This window comes from Anopheles funestus, chromosome 2RL, assembly GCF_943734845.2.
Source record: "Anopheles funestus chromosome 2RL, idAnoFuneDA-416_04, whole genome shotgun sequence".
Classification (NCBI taxonomy): domain Eukaryota; kingdom Metazoa; phylum Arthropoda; class Insecta; order Diptera; family Culicidae; genus Anopheles; species Anopheles funestus.
This window is the reverse complement of record NC_064598.1, coordinates 26929488-26949669: the sequence shown is the minus strand read 5'-3', so window position 1 is coordinate 26949669 and position 20182 is coordinate 26929488. Positions and strand designations below refer to the sequence as shown.

General features: G+C 43.3%; 4 protein-coding genes across 11 annotated transcripts; 2 read left to right on the top strand and 2 right to left on the bottom strand.

Annotated features, from left to right (window-relative positions):
* Window positions 1-411: 411 nt before the first annotated feature.
* LOC125765304 (uncharacterized) lies at window positions 412-9531 on the top strand. 7 transcript variants are annotated; one of them, XM_049430286.1, is made up of 5 exons: window positions 412-594; window positions 6214-6462; window positions 6552-6705; window positions 6785-7877; window positions 7963-9531. In XM_049430286.1, exons 2-5 carry the CDS (start codon window positions 6341-6343, stop codon window positions 8529-8531), a joined length of 1938 nt encoding a protein of 645 aa, XP_049286243.1. In that variant the 5' UTR covers window positions 412-594; window positions 6214-6340; the 3' UTR covers window positions 8532-9531. The 7 variants fall into 7 exon arrangements, with proteins under 7 accessions (XP_049286243.1, XP_049286239.1, XP_049286242.1 ...); XM_049430282.1 differs by lacking the exon at window positions 412-594 and adding an exon at window positions 2607-2920; XM_049430285.1 differs by lacking the exon at window positions 412-594 and adding an exon at window positions 2607-2959.
* Window positions 9532-9624: 93 nt separating this feature from the next.
* LOC125765296 (eukaryotic translation initiation factor 2 subunit 3-like) lies at window positions 9625-16379 on the bottom strand. Of its 2 annotated transcripts, XM_049430265.1 has the most exons (4): window positions 16163-16364; window positions 15566-15740; window positions 10243-11353; window positions 9625-10163 (listed from the first exon to the last, which is right to left on the bottom strand). In XM_049430265.1, exons 1-4 carry the CDS (start codon window positions 16238-16240, stop codon window positions 10103-10105), a joined length of 1425 nt encoding a protein of 474 aa, XP_049286222.1. In that variant the 5' UTR covers window positions 16241-16364; the 3' UTR covers window positions 9625-10102. The 2 variants fall into 2 exon arrangements, with proteins under 2 accessions (XP_049286222.1, XP_049286221.1); XM_049430264.1 differs by lacking the exons at window positions 9625-10163; window positions 10243-11353 and adding an exon at window positions 11698-14592 and having other exon boundaries at window positions 16163-16379.
* Window positions 16380-16509: 130 nt separating this feature from the next.
* LOC125765345 (protein SET) lies at window positions 16510-18293 on the top strand. The gene is made up of 2 exons (XM_049430368.1): window positions 16510-17426; window positions 17500-18293. Exons 1-2 carry the CDS (start codon window positions 17009-17011, stop codon window positions 17832-17834), a joined length of 753 nt encoding a protein of 250 aa, XP_049286325.1. The 5' UTR covers window positions 16510-17008; the 3' UTR covers window positions 17835-18293.
* Window positions 18294-18573: 280 nt separating this feature from the next.
* On the bottom strand, window positions 18574-19755 carry LOC125765341 (ATP synthase subunit O, mitochondrial). Its single transcript, XM_049430364.1, has 3 exons — window positions 19621-19755; window positions 18990-19436; window positions 18574-18923 (listed from the first exon to the last, which is right to left on the bottom strand). Exons 1-3 carry the CDS (start codon window positions 19648-19650, stop codon window positions 18768-18770), a joined length of 633 nt encoding a protein of 210 aa, XP_049286321.1. The 5' UTR covers window positions 19651-19755; the 3' UTR covers window positions 18574-18767.
* Between the last annotated feature and the right edge of the window lie 427 nt (window positions 19756-20182).

Below are 20182 nucleotides of genomic sequence, written 5' to 3'. Positions count from 1 at the left end.
AATCTCGATCGATACGATCAAGTGTTGCTGTGTATATTCGCACAACGCTTAACATAGTATGCCGTGACGCGCATCTCTCTGGAGAGAAGACTGAACCCCGTTCCCCACACCACAGTAAACCACGTGGGGTTTATGTGTAATTCTAATGGGAAACGGTTCGGCCTACCATGGCACCGGGTTGTTGACGCCGTATGTTTGCCAATTTGCATACCAAACCGTAGAACAGCACATGCTAAGGTTAATCAACTTCGGCAACTATATTTATAGAAACCGTTTGCAATCCTAAGCATGGTTCACACAGTGTACCTACGCATATGGTTAACGGGTTTTGGCGTACGAAAAAGAGGAAAAAACAGCCAAAAAAAGGGAGTAGGGAAAGGGGGCGGGGAGGCAGTCATCCCCAGCAAAGGTCTGAAAGCAGATCGTGAATTGTGTACGGTTTTACCACGGAAATGGCCGTACGGCTCTCTGCGCTTGAATTTAATGTAATCGCCAGTGGACCGGATGGGTTTAGAAGTGGACAAAAGTGTGTTTTAAACATGTTTTTTTTTTAGTGTAGTTAAAAGTTTGCGAAATTTTGTTTGCCTCTTGAGGGTAAGAAATATTGAGCTTCCGAACCATCTAGCTTCATCGAAGTTGGCGGTATGGCGAGGTTAAGTGTCAAGAAAATACTGCTTAGAATATTTATATACCTAGCTGCATGTTGATTATTATTATACAATTAACTTAATTAACAGTATTAAACAGTTTTTTTGTTTGGCAAATTAATTTCGTGTAAATGAACAAAATGTCCATTCGGCAGCACTGAACACACTCCCAATGTTACAGGGAAACACACATGATAAGCTGCGGAGAGCCCACTTTTGGAAATCGCGCAAGCGAATATGAAAGTGCGGAAGGTTGATACGGAAACACCCAATATGTTAGCAAATCGCCCAATATAGATACGAAATCGCGTGCAATTGATATAAAATGTCAGATTGGCGAGGCGGATTGAATGCTGGGTATATACTTGTCGGTTCGAGAGTTGAAAAATGTAAACAAATATTTTTTAAATAATTTTCAATTAAATTAAGTAGTTGGTGCATTCGAAAATCGTATCAAAATTATTGTTTAATAATATAATTATAATATTATCTCGCTCAAACTGAAATTGCGAACTATAACTGTAAACTGTATTTCAAAAACATGCTAAAATTCAAATTGGAGATTTAAATCAGTGCCTATATACACCCGTGTTCAAAACTGTTCTGTTGAGGAGGCTAAAATTCGTTGGGATATAGAAAATATTTCATATTGGTCTACAAGCGAAGCGTCTACAGTTTTACGGATTAATCTTTGGCAAATTTTGTGTGCTTTGTGGATATTAACAAAATAGCATAACGTACGTTAGTTTTTGGTGTATACAATCATGCCCCTGAAGGTATGTATACGTTTAAAATAGTTCAATAGTTCATTTAAAATAGTGTAAAAGTTTAAATTTTCCGTGCCTTTTCATGTCTTGCAGGCGCTTGAGTACGAAAGGAGTAATTTCTTTGCCGATGAATTTTTGCTTCAAGAACGTACCGTGTAAGAGTAAAGTAGGCTACAATCGAGCAAAGTACTGAGACAAACTAACTTAACTAAAATCGGCAATTTTTCATTTATATAAGCAAACATGAGCTCTAGCCAAAGCTCTGAACTAGCTCAAAGTGCGAACGGGGCAGTGCAAGCACTTCGACGTCGAAAGACTACGAGCATCGAAGATAGAGCGCGTGGTAACAACGTATGAAAATGGAGCAACTCATGCTGCCATTAGCCAAATGCTGAATATAAAACTAACGACAGTTTACGGTATTGTCAAAAAATACCAAACAGCATTTCAGGTCGAAGCCAAGAAACGTGGTGGCAATGGGCAGAAAATATTATCGCAGCAAGCCATAAGCGATATTCAATGCTGGATCAATGACGATTGTACGATGACGCTAAAATCACTCGCACAAAAATTGTTGCAGGAACACGGTGTGCGAGTTTCCACTACCACCCTAGCGAGGGAAATAAAAGGCTTGAACTACCCCTTGAAGATGGTGAAGCTAATACCGGAGCGGCGTAACGCACCGACGACCATCGAGGATCGGAAAATGTACGCCACACAATTTTATGGCGTGGCGCGCGATGTTGGATTTAATGTCAGCATGCGCACGCTTAAAGAACGATCTCGGAAAGGTACGCCGGTCACCGCCACCGTACCACAAACTACGTAATATAATTAAAAAATATTTTTAAAATGTTTGTTTACATTTTTCAACTCTCGAACCGACAAGTATATACCCAGCATTCAAACCGCCTCGCCAATCTGACATTTTATATCAATTGCACGCGATTTCGTATCTATATTGGGCGATTTGCTAACATATTGGGTGTTTCCGTATCAACCTTCCGCACTTTCATATTCGCTTGCGCGATTTCCAAAAGTGGGCTCTCCGCAGCTTATCATGTGTGTTTCCCTGTAACGTGCACGTGTTTCGCTCACCAGTTTCGCGGCGCTCTCTAATGTAATTCTCTCATCATCATACTCTCTCCCACGGTACGATTCTTCCCGCCTTCCCCGGTGGTTGTTTTGGGGCGTTTGGGGGGTTGTTTTTTTTTCTTTTTTGGCACGCGAGTTCGCAACGTTCTACGCACTCCCGCGGTCTCCGGCAGTGTATAAGCATGGCCACAGCACATCCACAGTAGATGCGACCGTGCCGTATATGAGCCAACCGACGGCAATCGTTGGTGGCGTATTTGCGAACAGTGAGCAAAGGTTTTACGAATGGTTTTTTTTTTCGTGGAAACTGGAGAAAATCTTCCATCAATCGATTTTTCTTAAATGCGAATGTATCAAACAGTGGTTGGTAGTGTTTCGTAAATAGTGTAAATCATAAAGTAAAACGAAAAGGTATGCCAACAAAAAAAAGGTGGAAATTAGCACAATTGTGTACGTGTATTACATTTGAGTGTTCAAAAAAATGGCTGCATACTGTAAACACACAAAAAATAAGAAGTTTTTTTTGCAAAATTTATAAAACCTTTTATTCAGTGACAAAACAAAAGTGTCTGGTTCAATACTTACATGTTTCAATCTCAAAACATTAAAGTGCATAGTGTGTGAAGTAGAAAAAATGGCCAGGTTAACAAAAAAAAAAAAACAAAACAAACCAACTTATCTCAAAATTGTTGCAAATTAGTTTGACGCATGCATTCGTTTTCATTACTGAGCATCCTTCCCCATCTAGGAGGCACCTGTTTGAGGGCCCGTCCCTCTACATCCTTATGTAATGTTTGGCACAGCGCTGGTTACTAGGAACATAAATACAACCCCTAATCATAGCAATCGTGACAGCACCACACCGACACTGGCAATGCCATTCGGTGGTTGAAAAGGATATCGATTTTCGCTACCATCTAGTCCTTACGAAACGCTGGCAGCAAACGAACAGGTAGTCGAAGCGCAGGCAGCTGTGTAATAGTGCCGGTTTAAAGGATTCTAGTGTCGGTGTTACTCATCTTTCGTATCTTTGCTGGCATATTAAAAGGGAACGAACTAAGTACAGGCAGTATGGTAAGAACAAAAAGGACCCCCTTCCGAGGGTTTTAATGATAAAGAAGGACTCGTTGTTTTCGCCAGCGTTCGTTACACAAAGGGTAGGAAGAACCATCATCTTTACCATCCTGTGGTTAGCCTTGCATCGTTGAAATTGAAGTGTTCTGCATACAGCCGATCGCAGTTTTGTGGGGAGGTTTTTTTTGTTCGTGTCATTACTGTGTGTGTGTACGGTGTGGGCAACGTGCCATGCCATGCGAAAATAGTGTAGCAAGCAAAAACCGGTAAACATCATCACCATCAGCTGGTATATAGAGATTGGTGTGCCGGATATTCGGAAGCAACAAATTGGCACCTCTGCGTTGCAGCAATGAAGAAGTCCACACTATCGGACGTAGAAGTAAAGGTTTTTTTTCTGTGTTTTGTGATAATTATGCCCACCTTGAGTGTTGAATAGTATTCGGCTTGGGGAAAAAACACCAACCAGCATAACCTAGCAAAATACGGTTATTTTTTTTATCCGTATCATATTAAACCCGTATGGTAAATTTGTTTATGTTATTCATACGCGCCACCGTTTCCACAATGCTTAGTTTGCCCTTTTTTTAAACTCTCCTATTTAACTTTTAAGTTCTACCTGATAAGCTATCACAAACATTTTCAGTAACAACTTAAACGTACATTACGATATTAACATGCTAGTTGCTCAAAACAAGCAAAAATAAAAATCGCCGCCATCACAACGATTGGTTACCTCCTCCCCTCCCCACCCTTTTCTCCCCAAAAAGACAACAAACGAAAAGCGCTGATAGCAAAACAGTAACCTCTATCGTGACCGAGAGATCACGATCGCAATTTGATGATATTAAATGGCAGCTACAAAACAATCAAACAAAACCACAATTCAGCGTATACGATAAAAGAGGCGTCACCAGTGCAGACGGCAGGCACAGGGAGGGTGATCGAATTGTGCAAATGACGCACGCTGCGAACAAGCGAACGCATCTGATCGGGTGTAGCATGTGATCGGGAGCAATTTCAAGCGAACGCTCTATCCTAGCCATGAGCAACCAGGGGACCTCGAGGTGATTTTATACGGTCTGCAAATCTAGTTTGAAAGTTTCAAGAAAATAGCTCCTTTTATGTCACATGTTATTGGGAATTAAATGTGCAAATTACCCGGTTAATACAACACTCAAAAATAAGATTTAAAAAGTTTTTAAATCCTAATTCACTTTTCAAGAATCCAGCTAATGCGTCTAATTCGAAACAGACCGAATAAAAGAAACTTTACTAAGTGTACTATAATATCAAAGCATTCGGCATTGTGGCCCGAAGCGCTAAAAGGTTGCTCATCCCTGCTCTGCACTGTACGGCCACTGCCGGATGATGATAAAGCATTGGCCATGAACGATATCATTCGGGGAATCGTTTCGCATGCAAACTAGCTTTCTACGGTCGCAGTTCCTATCAGCAAAAAAGAAATACTATGAAGAATCGTACCGGTTTCACGATCGTGGATTCGTATGAAATGATGTTGGCGTCAGTTGCTTTCAACGGAGTATGCTTGACTACTCTCTGTGTGTAGAATCTATTATGTGAGCCCCGATCGTACTCTAAAGAAATGATCCAACAGCAACAGCACCCAGGTGTATTCAGGGACAGTATCGTCAACTTTGGAATAAGACACGAATACACCAAGACCGATCGAGTAAGCAGATAAGAAATCTTTACTGAGATGGAAACTTTGCTGAGAAGAACAAACATGACACGTGTGAGATCGGTGTGTTGAAATTGCGATTAAGAACGATCTTGCGGTAGCATTACTGTTAGCGTCTCCTTCCTTTATCGGTCACACAATATTGGGAAGGTTTTGGCTAATTTTATTAGCTACTGGTAGCTAAACTATCTGTTCCACGTACTTGCTCAAAAGTAAACGATCGCTCTCTTAGACAAATCATGATCGAGTTGCTTATGGTGTCGATCTTCGGCAAGCAATTGATATTAGCAAGAGAGGGTTCAACAACTGAACAGACTGTACTGTGCCTTGAGAATTTCCACAACACTACAATCGAATTTTGTATGTGAAGGCGCACAGAGTCACGTTCCCGAGAAACATACTATTCATTAATTATACCCTAATTGCATTTGTGCTTGTTATTGCCTGGTGATTCTGATATAGCATGATTTCGATTCTATGCATGATTCATTCCAACTACTACTCGGCAAACTGCAGAACTTACTCACAAACTACAAATTACTGCCCTTTTTTCGACTGTCGCTGCTTGGGATGTACATTGTCAAGCGCAGCTACACCAGCGAGATAAAACTTCTCCGAAAGCAAACATACGTTTTTCAACAGCTGGTCTCGATTGGAAAGGCCACGTGGTAAAATAGTTGAGAATTTTTGTTGAAGCTTCTACGCATTTGTTATCATTGGTAAACAGTCTCAGGGCACAGTTGAAATCAGTACCATGTGTGAATTTTCGTTGATTCGTTGTAGTTTTTTTTCTTCAAAAAAACAACGAAAAATGAGCAACAATCGGTGGCACGGGACAATCGTTTTGAGATTGTTGAGAAAAACGTTCTTTAGAATTACAGAGTTGACACGGAACAACACTAACAAGGTTTATGTTTCAATTTTCTAGAAATATGCTGAACGATCCACGTGTATATGAAACGCGATTGGAAAGAATACTTCGTTGAACGAAGTTTACCGGTGGCTTTAGAGATTCGAACGCACGAAACGGACGCGCCCCGGTACTACGTTGCATCATGTATCAGTGTCGCAAGTTTACCCGGCGAAATTTGCTCTTTCTGCTGTCGATCGGTGTCGTTTATTTGCTTCTCGATCATTACTTCAATGGCGACGACTATGGAGATAACAGGGAAAAGCTGTAAGTAATCCGAGTCCGTTGAGGACAACGGAACAGAAACCAGAAATTCGACAGTAACTTAACATCACCTTTGCTTTGCTTTTGTGCAGAGTGTTGATTGAGGAATCGATTAAATCACTTGCCAACCAGGGTGCTTGCAAGATGCCAAGCTTACCGGTGGATTCGCCGGAAATGTTGAGCTTTCTCAAAGACGAACCACCCATCGAATGTGGAAGCGAACTCCAGGACTGGGTGGAATGTGAGGTTTGTGTGTTGGAAGCTGTCACAAATGAATTCTTGTCTTTTTGCGATATTGATTTTATCCATATTTCTCGTTGTACAGAAAGCTGTATGTAATATAAAGCCTGAAGTTATCAAGGAAAAAGGTAAGATTACCTGTGACTATGCCGACATCTTACGCCAAAGCGACTTTAAAATGTCCTTCGGAGAAACGACACGAACATCCGGCAGCTACACACTGCAGGCCAGTGACTTTGTGCGTGCCAAGTGTTGGACGGACAGTCGCACGGAACGGTGGCAGGGGTTGCTGGTCGGTATCCGGCAGGATGAGCAGCTACGGGCACGGTCCAGCTGGAACAAGGAATCCGCCCTGAACGTGCTGATGCTTGGGTTCGATTCGCTCAGCCGCAACGCGTTCCAGCGCAAGCTACCGAAGGCGTACAAATACCTCACCAAGTATCTCGGGGCGGATGTACTGCAGGGGTACAACATCGTTGGCGATGGGACACCGCAGGCACTGATCCCGCTGCTGACCGGGTTTACCGAGCTGGAACTGCCCGACACACGGCGGCGGATGAAAAACACCGAGTACGTTAACGTGTATCCGCTGATCTGGAAGGAGTACGAGAAGTATGGTTACGTGACCGCGTTCAATGAAGACGTACCGAACATCGGCACATTTTCCTATCGGTTGAACGGGTTCGATGAGCAGCCGACTGATCACTACATGCGGACGTACTATCTAGCGATCGAAGCGTACCTTAGCTACTACAAGCGTTTGTGCATTGGGGCGAAACCGCGCCATAAGGTGATGCTAGACTACACGCGCGACTTCATGACGAACTATCGCCCCAGTACGCCCCGCTTCGTGTTCAGCTTTCACGGCGAGCTGTCGCACGATTCGATCAATTTGGTCGGTGTAGCGGACACCGATCTTACCAACTGGCTAGTGGAGCTGAAGAAGTCCGGTGTCTTGAATAATACGATTTTGGTGCTAATGTCTGACCATGGGAACCGTTTCGCCGAGGTGCGCAACACACTGCAGGGCAAGCAGGAAGAGCGTTTGCCGTTCTTCAGTTTCACCTTTCCCGACTGGTTCAAAACGCACTACAAGGAGCAGTATGAAAACTTTCGCCAGAATCTCGATCGACTCGTAACACCATTTGATGTGCACGAAACGCTACAGGATATCTTAAGTAAGTAAATGGTTAACACTGGTAGCAATTATCCTGGCAATCAAAATTAATCGCTTGCTTCTATCTCCAATCCATCTCCCTGCAGCTCTTCAAACGCTTAAGGCAAAACAAAAACCTGCCGTATCGCGTGCCATCTCGCTGTTCGATGCCATACCTCAGAATCGGTCCTGTGCGGATGCCTATATCGAGCCACACTGGTGTGCCTGTTTGAACTGGCAACCAATTAACGATACGACCTCATCGGAGGAAGTGTTCCGGTCAGCTAAAACGATCGTCGATACGATCAATCACCACACTGAGCGACATCGGGGCATCTGTGCAATGCTTACGCTGGACGAAATCCGCTGGGCGGCACGTTTGCAACCGCACGAAGGATTGGTACGGTTCAAGCAGAACCGCGATACGGACGGGTTTCTGGGTGATTTTTCGTCCGACACGATACGCGTACCGCACGACATGTACCAGGTGAAGCTCGTTACCAATCCGAGCAAAGCGATCTACGAAGCAAGCGTGCTGCATGACCGTGTGAACAATCGGTTCCGCGTGAAGCTGGGCGATATTTCGCGCATTAACAAGTACGGCGAGCAGGCAAACTGCATCTACGAGCGGGACCCGGAGATGCGTAAATTTTGCTACTGCAAGGACGACCATTGATGCTTTCGTGCTGTATATCGGTGCGTTTTGTTGTATAGTTGTTGTGCTGTGTCCCTTGTGAATGTTGCTACCCAGTCTTACCTCCCATTCGAATGGACAGGATGCTGTACTACCGTTGTCCTACTGACTGAACAGTACGGGGTGGGTTCGGCGCTGTTGCTGCAACATCACCGAAACTCACCCTCAAGAAACCTCAGCCGCCTTCGCACTAGCTACGCTTCATTTTGGGTACACGGCGAAGGCTTCCTTTGTAAATACATTTTACTACATGTCCAGAGGAACGTGTGACAGCATTACGGGCGGTATTAAAATACTATTCACACTAGTGTTTTTTGATATATTTAAATCTTATTCGTGGATCGAATAAATCGATTCTCTGCAAACAACCGGCGCCGACGACCGTCGATTTGCAGATGTTTAGGGATGTTTAGGAAACTTCACCAAGTACGCTAACGTATTAGGGAACGCCCGGTACGCCGGAGTGTGCTACGGTACGTGATAGATGGACAGACTGTTCAGCACACACTACTCCACTTTATCGGTGTGCCCGTATAGCAGCTTCAAGTATGAATCTCATCCTTGTTGGTTTATTAGAATATGGTTTAAAGCAAGCACAAAACACAGAGTGTTCGTAAGAACGTAACGAAGTGTCATTGAGATGAATCTCCTTTTCTACAAAAAGGTTTAGTTATTTATTTACTCAAGTTTTGAACAAATGAAAAATGTACTGAGGGAAAATTTCTCGAACTTACGCAAAAAAAAAGTTAGGTAAAACGTTAATTTCATCTCGAGATGTAAGAAACGTTGTAAAAATTATGTTTAGTGCGTTAAACGCACTATTTTCGGTATGAATTTGGCATTGGAAGATGCTACATGAAAAGTTAAACATATTTGCTTAGTTTTGCATTCAACTGGAGCTTGATAAAGATATTGCATGGGTTAAGATGGATTGAGAACATGAAAAATCGAATGAATTAAATGCAAAGCGTTCTTCTACAAATGTGTGTTACCCCGATGTGTCGATGCGCTTTTGATGAAATATCCGAATTTCTTTCAAATGAATGTAGCACAAAAGTTTGCCAAAAAGGTGTGATTTGATTTTCTGAGAGTATATGTATTTTCTTACGATTCTTTCCATAGACATTTTCGCCCATTCCGTGTACCATTCCCAACCGATCCAAATAACATAGTCCTGCTGCGTTCGTGGTAAACCACCTGGTAATGTCCTTGTCATCGAACTGGCAGCTGCGATTCGTGAATGTCTGCACATTCGGTAGTGAAGTGATTCATAGCTGCTGATGTTTGCTGCATCAACTGTACGAACCGTTGCTGATGTTGGTCGATCACTTCCGTTGGTGTGAATGTCGGCGGTGGCAATGGTAATACAGTGCATTGTTCTTCCAGAGTTTGTTTTCGGGTAGAACCGAGTGCGGCTGACTTCGTCTAATACAAAAAGATAACACTATCCTAACCTGACCCAATAACTCTGTCTGTTGCTGCGATTTTCAGTGAGTTTCTGCTGTTGATATTGGATTACGATTTGAAATGTAATGTATGCAGAACGCAATAAATTAATTTTCCTTCAGTGGCTCGATGACGGTACCGCCGCGAATCTGTCCCCATCCAATTAAACTAAAGTAGAAAAAAGAGAACATTAGAATTCGGCTGCACGCAAATAATAATGAAGATGGATTATGCACTGTAAACTTACCGCCAATGATTCTCCACACGTCGGCTGAGCGCAATCTTTTCGTTCTTTTCCGTGCAGACAGGATTCGTGAGAGCGATCTTGGCCAAATCGGCACGTGTGGCCACCACGCGACCGCCCGTGCTAAGCGAACCGATGTTGACGAGTAACATTTCGTGCCGTACGAGCTTCTGCACCTTGGCGCCCTTCTTATCGCCTTCCGTACGGACACCGAGCAAGCGCTTCAGCAGATAGTACGACACTTCCAGTTCGATGAAGATGTTGGGCAATGCACCGACAGCACCCAGCACCTGACCGACCAAACGATCAGCACGACAAAGCGTCGGTTCGATCTTGGTACCGACACCGATCAATCCACCGGGCACTGCAAACTGCAGCTCGTTTTGCTCCGTGTACAGCGAGACAATCTTGGAGAAGATCGGCTTACACGTCAACCGGCCCTCCGCATCCTTGCTCACCAGCCCCGGGCGAACCTCAATCTCCTGGCCGACCTTCAGCACACCGCGCAGGATCGAACCACCGGCAACGCCACCCTTCAGATCGTTCACCTCGCAACCGGGCTTGTTCACGTCGAACGAACGGATCACGATCAGCCGCGGTGCATCGATGAAGTTACGCGGCGGAATGGGAATCTTCTTCGTGATGTACTCGCACAGTACCTCAATGTTGTACTTGAGCTGGGCGGAAATCGGAATGATCGGTGCACCTTCCGCCACCGTGCCCTGCACGAACTTTACGATCTGATCGTACTGCTCCTTTGCCTGCGTGTCCTTTACCAGATCGATCTTGTTCTGCAGTATGATGATGTGCTTCAGCTTCATGATCTCAATGGCGGCCAAATGCTCGGACGTTTGGGGCTGCGGGCAGGATTCGTTGCCAGCAATTAGCAACAGGGCGGCGTCCATGACAGCGGCACCGTTCAACATGGTGGCCATAAGAATGTCGTGACCGGGGCAATCGACGAAGCTGACGTGGCGCACCAACTGGAAGCGACCGGTACAGGCCGGCCGGTAGCATGGGAAGCTATCGTCCTTGCTCGAACCGCCGGACGTGAAGCACGTCGGTCGGAGACATTTTGGATTGTCACACTTGTAGATCTTCGCATTAGCATAACCTGTACGATGTTACAAAAAACAAAAGGAAAATACAATTAATGATACAATTCTTTTCAAACTAATGATATACTGATAAACACATCGTTCACTTCCAGTTTGAGCTTATCATCAGTTTGGTTTCAATTTTATTACAATACACTAGTTTTACATAAAATAATACACTAAGGTGATGATTGCTAATTGTTTAATGAATGAATTAAATGAATAAATAAGAATGTTATATACAACAACGCGAAACCAAACGGAACAATAATTATAAAATTTATAACGAATTACATTGGTTTCCCATTTTAAGTATGATTTCTTTCCATTTAATACGGTGAAAATCCGTCATAATCAAAAGGAAATTAATACTTAAAGTTTACGTACATCCAAATTCCTTCAAAACGATATGTAACGATATTTGTATTGGGCCTACAAGTTTCCAGTTGTGTTGATGCCAGCGAATAAATTTCCATTTCGAGTTGGCGACATTCTGTTATTCCGGTCAATTTTCGTTTCGATCGATGAAAAGCTTTATTCGAGCTTTATTTTCGCCGAGAGAATCATGTAGCGCTCGTTTCATTCGTGTGCTCAAAAGACGAGAATTTGATTTAGTTTTTAATGCATAATTTGCCAAAAAGTGTATGTAGTTTTTTATGTTTCGTGTATGCATGATGACGTGTAGTTTCTGATAAACAATCTTTTGAATAATACCTATGGTGTACAGTTTTTCACAATAAGGACCTATATTTTTTGGGCAGAAATAACGCTGAAATTCTACTCGAACACTCAACAATATAATGATTTTTTTGAATGGCATCTGTTCATTGATATGCAGATAGTGTATACATTCACGAAAATCATTTTGTCGTGACAAACAACAAAGCAAAACGCAAACTATATTTACTATATTTTACACTAACGCTTTAAGTTACTACAACATTACACCCAAAACGTACGACGCGTTCTGTAGATACACCAAACAAAAAAGAAAAGTGTTAGTAATAAAAAGAGCATTATTTCCATTTATTAAAATCTATTTCATAACATACGTAATGCTGGTACAATTTTACAGCAATACTTCCAAACATTTAGAAGATGAATTTTCTACAGTTGGCACTTCCACACCGGCACTCAGTAACGCCTTTGGTATTGTTCCGCACACTATCGTTGATGGTGCTAGTGCTTCCGGAGTCATCCGCATCGGTATCATCCATGTTCTCCGTTCCGTTCTTAGCGCCTAGAGACACACTGCTGGTCGTGAGCTGTGCGTGATAGTTGAACGTAAGCTCTTCACCGATTTCAATGCGCCGCAGGGCGAAAAATGCCAACCGCGGCAGATACGGATCGAGACAATCGATCCACACCGACCATATGCCACAGTTCGGATCGCATGAGTGGTTGAAGAAGCGCGTCACATTACCGTACCGGGCGGCATCCAGCGTGTAGGGATTGTCAGTGTCGTTGAAATCTAAATCGAACAGGTACGTCCTTCCAACGGCATCGTACTCTCTGCCACGTTTTTCCGCCTCATCGTACGATATCACCTCGCCGCAATACTCCGAAATGTATTGGCCCTCGTGTATGACAGCATTCGTCCGAACGCCCCAACCACGCCCGTTGGACGTTTTGAACAGTGTTAGATTGCATATGCCCCCGTTTTGTACCACCCGGTTCAGGCAGTCCGGACCGCAGCTGCACTTTTTGTTGCACTCAAAGATGGGTGCACCGGGCTGCAGTAGCAGCCGCTTTCGGACGCTGTAAGCAAACCGACCCTCCGACAGTTTGCCACAGCAGTTACTTCGCCCGCTGCAGGGATTGCATTCGCAACCGACCGGAGGATCGTTCGGTATGGAGATCCCTTCGGCGGCTATGTTCGTCCGCAGGTAGGTGAAGTTATTTGGCGGTGCATCGAGATCTTGCTCGTTTTCCACCACGATACGAACCGTCGGTTCATACTCGTTGATCTGCTGTTCGAACCGTCGCAGCTGGTCTAGCTGATCGCGTCGCTTTACGAAAGATAATTCTCGTATCATGTGCTTAGTGATGCGGTCCCACACAACTCCGTTGCGTTTGCAGCGGTTACTGGCCAACTTGGCCCATAGGATCAGATCGGTCCGTAACTCATCCCTGTCGTACTGCTTATGATCTAGCAGTATTTCATGGAACGATATGCTATTGTTGGCATGTTTGTCCACCATATCCAAATATTCTTTGCTATTTTTTACCTCATCCTGTACTGTCTCTACCCAGTAGCGCCAGTCCGAGAGTTGATCGGTCAGAAAGCTATCCAGCAACGAACAGGCGCTGACGTTGCTGAGCGGTTCCCAAGTGTTTTGTTTGCTCGAATACCCAAGCCATTTGACTAAGAATAACGGTGTACTTCCTAGTCGTTGGATATCTTCGATGGCTTCCACAGTATATTCCTTGCTTTGCGATCTGCTAGACTTTTTGCTGCTGCCACCGCTCACACCGTTAAGAGACTTGTTGTGCGGAGTAGTCCTTTTGGCAGGTTTTGCTCCGGTTGCTTTGCGTTCACCAATAGATGGCATTTGGGAAATTTGAATTCTGTTAGTTTCTGTTGTCGTCGGTGTGGTGTAGCTTTCTGTACACGGTTCTTGTTTAATTTCCCTATCCGATGGTGAATCAAACGAAGTTTTAATCACCTTTGTTGTGCTCAATTTTGCGCTAGTGCTGCCGCCGTTCGATGAAGGCGTGAGGGACCTTTTTGCTGAAGGTTCCTTTTTAATTTTCATTATCTCGGTAGTAGTAGTGGAATCAACTTGGTTGCCGGCGGAAAACAGTTTGAACGCACCTACGTTACTGCTAGAGTTTTCGATCTTGTCTACCGGCGGCTCTTTTCTAATGTGATCGAGAGGTTGTGATAAGCGCTTCGTCATACCGTTCGTGGTACGGGTCAACGTAGGTGTGTGCTGGTCCGCAGTACAGGATTTTCTACGCATTCTGGTGATACGCATTGGGGGTGAAGAGTTTTCCGGTGGTGACATTTGAAAAAAGTCAACTATCTTTGCCTGCTTCATGCGCTGCGATTCGCCGGAACACGTTGGACCTTCGTCTACTCCGTTCGCGATACTCGAGAACTTTCGTTTTCTGCTTACGTTGGGTGTAATACTATTGCTATCGCTTGTACTGTGCTTGTACGGTGAATTGTACTGCTTATGTATCTTTTCCACGTAACCTTCCATTTCTTTTGCATCATTGACCAATGTATTGATTAAACTCATCGGCAAAGGTTCTGGTACGCGACGTCAACCGCCGAAGGAACACAGTGCGCAAAGGGTGCAGTGATGCATATGTGTGGCGCGAGGCGAGATGAAGAGAAAGAGAGAGAGAGAGAGAATACGGAATATTATAGATAAAATGCTTGTTTAAATAGAATTTTTGGGAAATTGCTATAACTAGCTCGATGGTACTAATTAGCAGACATTTTAAATTAAGTCACATACTTAAGCAAGAAATACTGTTCAACTAGTAATTATGTTATCTCTGTCTGTCTTTTCTCTTGCTTTCTCTCACCTCACCTCGGGTGCACACACACGACATTTACACGAAATTCTTATTGTTCTACAGATATTCAAGATTAACAAAACATGTTTCCAGATGATGATTTTAATGATAACCCCGTGATTAAAACCTTGCTTGTATGTGCCAATTTGCCGATTTGGTTAACATGCTGCTTGGCAGATAGCGGTACGACTCAACCCCAGTGCAGGTATATTTGAACCAGGGTTGAAATGTGTTAAATTAAATAGTACGAACTGATGAAAGCAAGACAGAAAGCAAACAGAAAATAAAGACTAATTGGAAAGACATATAGGTACACATATTTTAATGCAGCAAAGCCAGGCTGATGATTGATATTGAACAAAATCCAAACATTTGGTTCTCTATATATCGGGTTTGGAAGTTCGTGAACCGAACGTCTTTGGTAATCATATAGATATACTCATTGTTACATGTGTAACAATCCAATTAATAGAAAATACTCTACTTCAACAAGACTGTTCGTCATCGTACATAAAATGGAATAGTAAGAACAGCCGTAACGAAATCATTCCCAAATCTACTGTTACAATTTAAAACAGAGCTTCTAAGCATTACAAACAATCGTATATAAACCGCAAGAATCGTCAGAGCGAAACAAGTGAAATGACCAACATACTTAGTGGTACTGACATTTGGTATGTTAACTTTGCTGCTGCACTTACCCAGTTTAATTGTAATGTTGCGCTCCAGCTCGTTCTTAAAACGAACAGTCTGCACGCCCGAGATGGCCTTTACGACTGTTGATTTGCCGTGTGCTACATGACCGATGGTACCGATGTTAATTGTAGCCTGTCGAGATATAACTTCCGGCGAGAGCGGTGTCAGTTTCGTAATGTCCTAAAAGTACAACCCGATACAATAGTGTTAATGGCTAAGGCTTTTTAAAGCAATAAAATACACTACGGAAGAATGTGTAAAACTATTCGTTGTTCCTTTAATTGGCATGCTTCGGTACAGAATTCCTGTCAATGAACACCGGACTGATGAAACATAACCTCGAAATAGACGATTAAAGTACCCATTGCATCAGCACGGGCAATGGTTATTATTATTCGAAATACAATAACCATGGTTCATTCGGTTGATCGAATTGTACGGTCGCGATGCTTCTGCGAGCGGATGGTACCATATTATTTCATAAAAATCACACCAAATGCTCGTAAAACGAAACCGTCTTGTTGGCATCTTTTGAGGCGCTGGTAGTCAGCCAAGCCATGCATTCCCGTTGGTAAGCAAAAGACACTTTTTTCAACACTTACCAACTTCGAAAGATCCTGTTGCTGTAGATGCGGTTGCCCTGTAGTGGCGGTGGACGTTTGTTGATCACCGGAGGACATTATATTCGGATAGTTTCAAGCGTTTCTTTGCCGAATTATCGAAATCCAGAGCGCAGCTTACAAACCGAAAATCTTAGCACACTCTGATGATTTGACTGACATTAGTTCGCGAAGATGTGTGTTTATGCGTGCGTGAGTGTGTGCGTTAGTACTAAAAAATTGAAACCTGTCAAATGAGTTACAAAGGTAAATTCGATTGATCTTTTTGGAACATTAAAAATATTGTAAAGTTGCATTCAATGCCATGTTTGAAACTATTATCATTGCAGAGAATCACGCAAAGGAAAAATGTTGTTCAAGTTCACATCGCCCACAGCTCTAATTAAATTGTTGGAAGCAACACAACTTGTTATTAGTACAGACGCTTACAGTAATCAAAAGCGCCATATAAACACGTACATCAATAATTGTACCGGTTTTTCTCAGCATGCCAAACGAGCTGCAAACCAAACGTCACATCGTGAAAAAGCATAATTGTTGAAAAGTATAGGCAACAAAAATTATCCGGCAACAAGGCTTATCTCTTATAAAGAGTAAATCAAACAATTGCGGTAGATTAGGTGCATCAAAGGAAATCGATCTAGGCAGATTCCGCGTAGCCGATTAGCAAGCGTACTTGCGCTTTGGTGAAACGCCGGTGGCTGCACTTGTTGTGTTTGTGTGTGTGAGCGCGCGGAAAATTGCTTGGCGCTATATGTTGTGCTAGAGGGTAGAAGGTGAACCAAGGTTCTGGACTATAAAATAGCCTACTGGTGTACTGTGTTCCAAATGGCTTCGACGGTTAAGAAGGCGAAGAAATCGGCCGAAGCTTTGGTCGATGAGTCGGAGGCACTGGAATTGGTGGACGGTTGCCAGAATGCGATCGATGCATTGAATGAGCAGGCAAGCGAGGAAATTCTGAAGGTGGAACAGAAGTACAATGAGCTGCGGAAGCCGCACTATCAGCGGCGCAATGAGTACATCAAGCGTGTTTCCAATTTTTGGATCGTGGCTATTATGAATCATCCACAAATATCCTGCATTTTGGAGCAGGAGGAAGAGGATTGCCTTCAGTACCTCGAGAAGCTAGAGGTGGATGAGTTCGAAGATATCAAGAGTGGGTATCGAATTCTGTTCCATTTTGAAGAAAATCCATTCTTCGACAATACTGTTCTGACGAAGGAGTTTAAGCTGGGCTCGAATGGAGGTACGAATACGATAGAAATAACGTAAACAAATAGCATTATTCAAGTGAGTGTCTCTTTTGTTGGTTTTTGCAGAAAGTCCATCTTCGACGAGCACTACGATCAAATGGAAACCGGATCACGATCTTACCAAAATGCTGCCAAAGAAGATGGATAGCAACCGACGAAAGCGCGGGCTGGAGAATCGAACCTTTTTCGATTGGTTCACAGATAATAATGATCCCATCAATGACGACATTGCCGAACTGATCAAGGACGATCTGTGGCCGAATCCGTTGCAATATTATCTGGTACCGGATATCGAAGTTGAACCGGAAGACGACGAAGATGGTGAAGGGGGCGAAGAGTTCGGCGAAGAGGGTGACGAGGAAGAGGTCGACGAGGTGGAAGAAGAGGAGGAAAAGGCCTAGACACATTGGCAACAAGTCTGATGCAAGATGTTACAATTTTTTATTTAAGAGCAGCAAGACATAATTCCTGATATCGCTGGAAACAAATCAAATCATTTTATTATACACACTGTTCTTTTATGTACGAAGCAAGTTTAGTAATTAGTGGATGTGGCAGGACAGAAACAACTTCAAATTGAAATTCCATAACCCTACTAGAGTAACATTATTTATGCTCAGTATTTTAAGCAGACAGTAAGCATCTGGACGCTATGGTCAGTATAATGCAGACGTTCCATTGTTTCTCTTTGTTGTGCTGTCGATCTGCACCTCTAGTTGGGTCAGTGGTGTTCTAGAATTAAACCGTACAAGACAAGAAAATAATTGTAGCATTCTTTGTACTTGGGAATGGTCCTTTCCTTAGTGATTTCCCTTATCACGTGCTAAATATATTGTCTTTGATGGAATCAAAAAAGAAAACATGTTTCGCAACGACTAACTCAGTACGTGGTAAAGAACTCACCAGCTTTGTGGATTACAAAATGACTAGAAATGAAATGATTACTAAATTTTCTACAAACAATACAAGTTTTTTCTCTTTAACCGTTGGAGCATAGAGTGTCAGTTGGATTACGCACAACAGAATTATGCACGTATTACTTGCTTCAAAATTAAAAAAAATACCTTATACTTCAAGTAGAGCTAAATGCGAACATTATTTTTAGCTTCGAATATAAACAGAAATGGCTCTGCAATAATGTATCCTTTAAGGAGAAATTGTTTTTATTTTTTCGGCTGTACTGAAGTTCATATTTCTATATGGCCAGTATATTCGCAACGACATTCGCCGATTAGCAACATTGCAAAACACACTAACCGCACGCTAGGACGTAACCGCGCAGAGTCTCCCGTAATTCACGCTGCCGGACAGCATGGGTCGATTTTAATTCGCTTTTAAACGGGCGACGTAATGATGTCGGTGTACTTCTTGATTTTGCTGGCAACGCTCATATCGACGTACTTATCACCGATCGACACCACCATACCGCCAATCAGCGCCGGGTCAACCTGAGAAGTCAGCTGGATCGTTTGGTTCGGCTTCAGGAATGCCTAAAATAGCAAGCGAATCGAATTAGTCGCACAGCCCCCCGGGTTCACTATTACCATCAAACGCACCTTAAGAGCATTTTCCAGCTGCTTGCGCTGGCCATCATCCAGTGGTTTCGCGGTCTTCACCTCACACACCACCTCACCACGTTCGGCAGCCATGATCAAACTGAATGCATTGATGATACCATCCAGGCGGCCGAGACGTCCGTTTTCTGCCAGAACAGTCAACAGATTACCGGTGGCAGCGTTGAACTTAACCTTCGCGGCAACATCCTTCAAAGCGGCAGCCTTGACGTTGCGCTTTGTGGTCGGATCCCGCAGCAGATCGCGCACCTTCGGATCCGTGCGCATCTGGTTCTGCAGTCCCTTCAGGTCCTTCTCGACCGCATCGAGTGCCTTCGTCTTCGAGGCAGCCGAGTAAAGGGCACAGGCATAGCGACCCTCCAGGCCAAATACCTGTACCGGTGGTTTGACCAGCTGAGCGGCGACCGAGCTAGTGCTCAGTTGACGGGCCTGTAAATGTTTTTACCACAGTTAAAATTACATAACCCACGTATTGTACGCCTGTTTGGCCATCACATAACCTACACACTGGTCCAGCGAGTATGGAGCGATTCGTACATTGGGGGAAAGTGGGAACTCAGCACCATTGCAAATCGCGGACCATCGTAGATCGGGAGGGTGGGAAAGTACTTACCAGCACTGTGAATTTTCCGGATGCTGCCATTTTTCCTGTGTCGATGCGGATGGATAAGACAATTTCAAGACGATTGTTTTTGTCAAACTGGATGGAAAAGAGGCTGCACAATGGGTTATTCCATATCTGACGTACTGTCATTTTTGATGACAGTTGGTTGTAACACAAACCAGATTGAAACAGCAATAACAGAAAGATGTATTTTTTAACGTTCATTTACTTTCAGTTTATTAAATTTGCAACAAGTAATCATTCAAAATTATTTTACATCATATGAAAATCTTTGTTCAAGCAAAATCAACCATTTTCACGTAACCAAAACGTAAATTATCTGAACGAAAGTAAATGCCAAAGTTTGCAAAGCTGCTTGATTTAACGAAAAAGCTCTCCGAACGTGTGCTTCAATCCCGCGCGAAAACATTGCCGAAATGCAACGCAACATGAAGGGATTTTAAAATTTCAGCAAATACGATTTCAATTATTTTTAAGCGGTTTAATGTTTTATTTTAAGAATACATCTTGTAAATATCTCCCCAATCTCGATTGGCAAACGTATTCCGGA

What these genes read in the sequence shown, in the direction of transcription:
- LOC125765345 (XM_049430368.1), top strand. Translation starts at nt 17,009, where the DNA reads ATGGCTTCGACGGTTAAGAAGGCGAAGAAATCGGCCGAAGCTTTGGTC. An exon ending in TAAGCTGGGCTCGAATGGAG is followed by an intron (nt 17,427 to 17,499) that starts GTACGAATACGA and finishes TGGTTTTTGCAG; the next exon opens with AAAGTCCATCTTCGACGAGC.
- LOC125765304 (XM_049430286.1), top strand. Translation starts at nt 6,341, where the DNA reads ATGTATCAGTGTCGCAAGTTTACCCGGCGAAATTTGCTCTTTCTGCTG. An exon ending in AGGACTGGGTGGAATGTGAG is followed by an intron (nt 6,706 to 6,784) that starts GTTTGTGTGTTG and finishes CTCGTTGTACAG; the next exon opens with AAAGCTGTATGTAATATAAA. An exon ending in AACGCTACAGGATATCTTAA is followed by an intron (nt 7,878 to 7,962) that starts GTAAGTAAATGG and finishes ATCTCCCTGCAG; the next exon opens with CTCTTCAAACGCTTAAGGCA.
- LOC125765341 (XM_049430364.1), bottom strand. Translation starts at nt 19,650, where the DNA reads ATGGCAGCATCCGGAAAATTCACAGTGCTG. An exon ending in CCGGAAAATTCACAGTGCTG is followed by an intron (nt 19,437 to 19,620) that starts GTAAGTACTTTC and finishes AAACATTTACAG; the next exon opens with GCCCGTCAACTGAGCACTAG. An exon ending in AGCTGGAAAATGCTCTTAAG is followed by an intron (nt 18,924 to 18,989) that starts GTGCGTTTGATG and finishes TTGCTATTTTAG; the next exon opens with GCATTCCTGAAGCCGAACCA.
- LOC125765296 (XM_049430264.1), bottom strand. Translation starts at nt 16,240, where the DNA reads ATGTCCTCCGGTGATCAACAAACGTCCACCGCCACTACAGGGCAACCG. An exon ending in AACAGGATCTTTCGAAGTTG is followed by an intron (nt 15,741 to 16,162) that starts GTAAGTGTTGAA and finishes TTGTACTTTTAG; the next exon opens with GACATTACGAAACTGACACC. An exon ending in CAACATTACAATTAAACTGG is followed by an intron (nt 14,593 to 15,565) that starts GTAAGTGCAGCA and finishes GTCGCGTACCAG; the next exon opens with AACCTTTGCCGATGAGTTTA.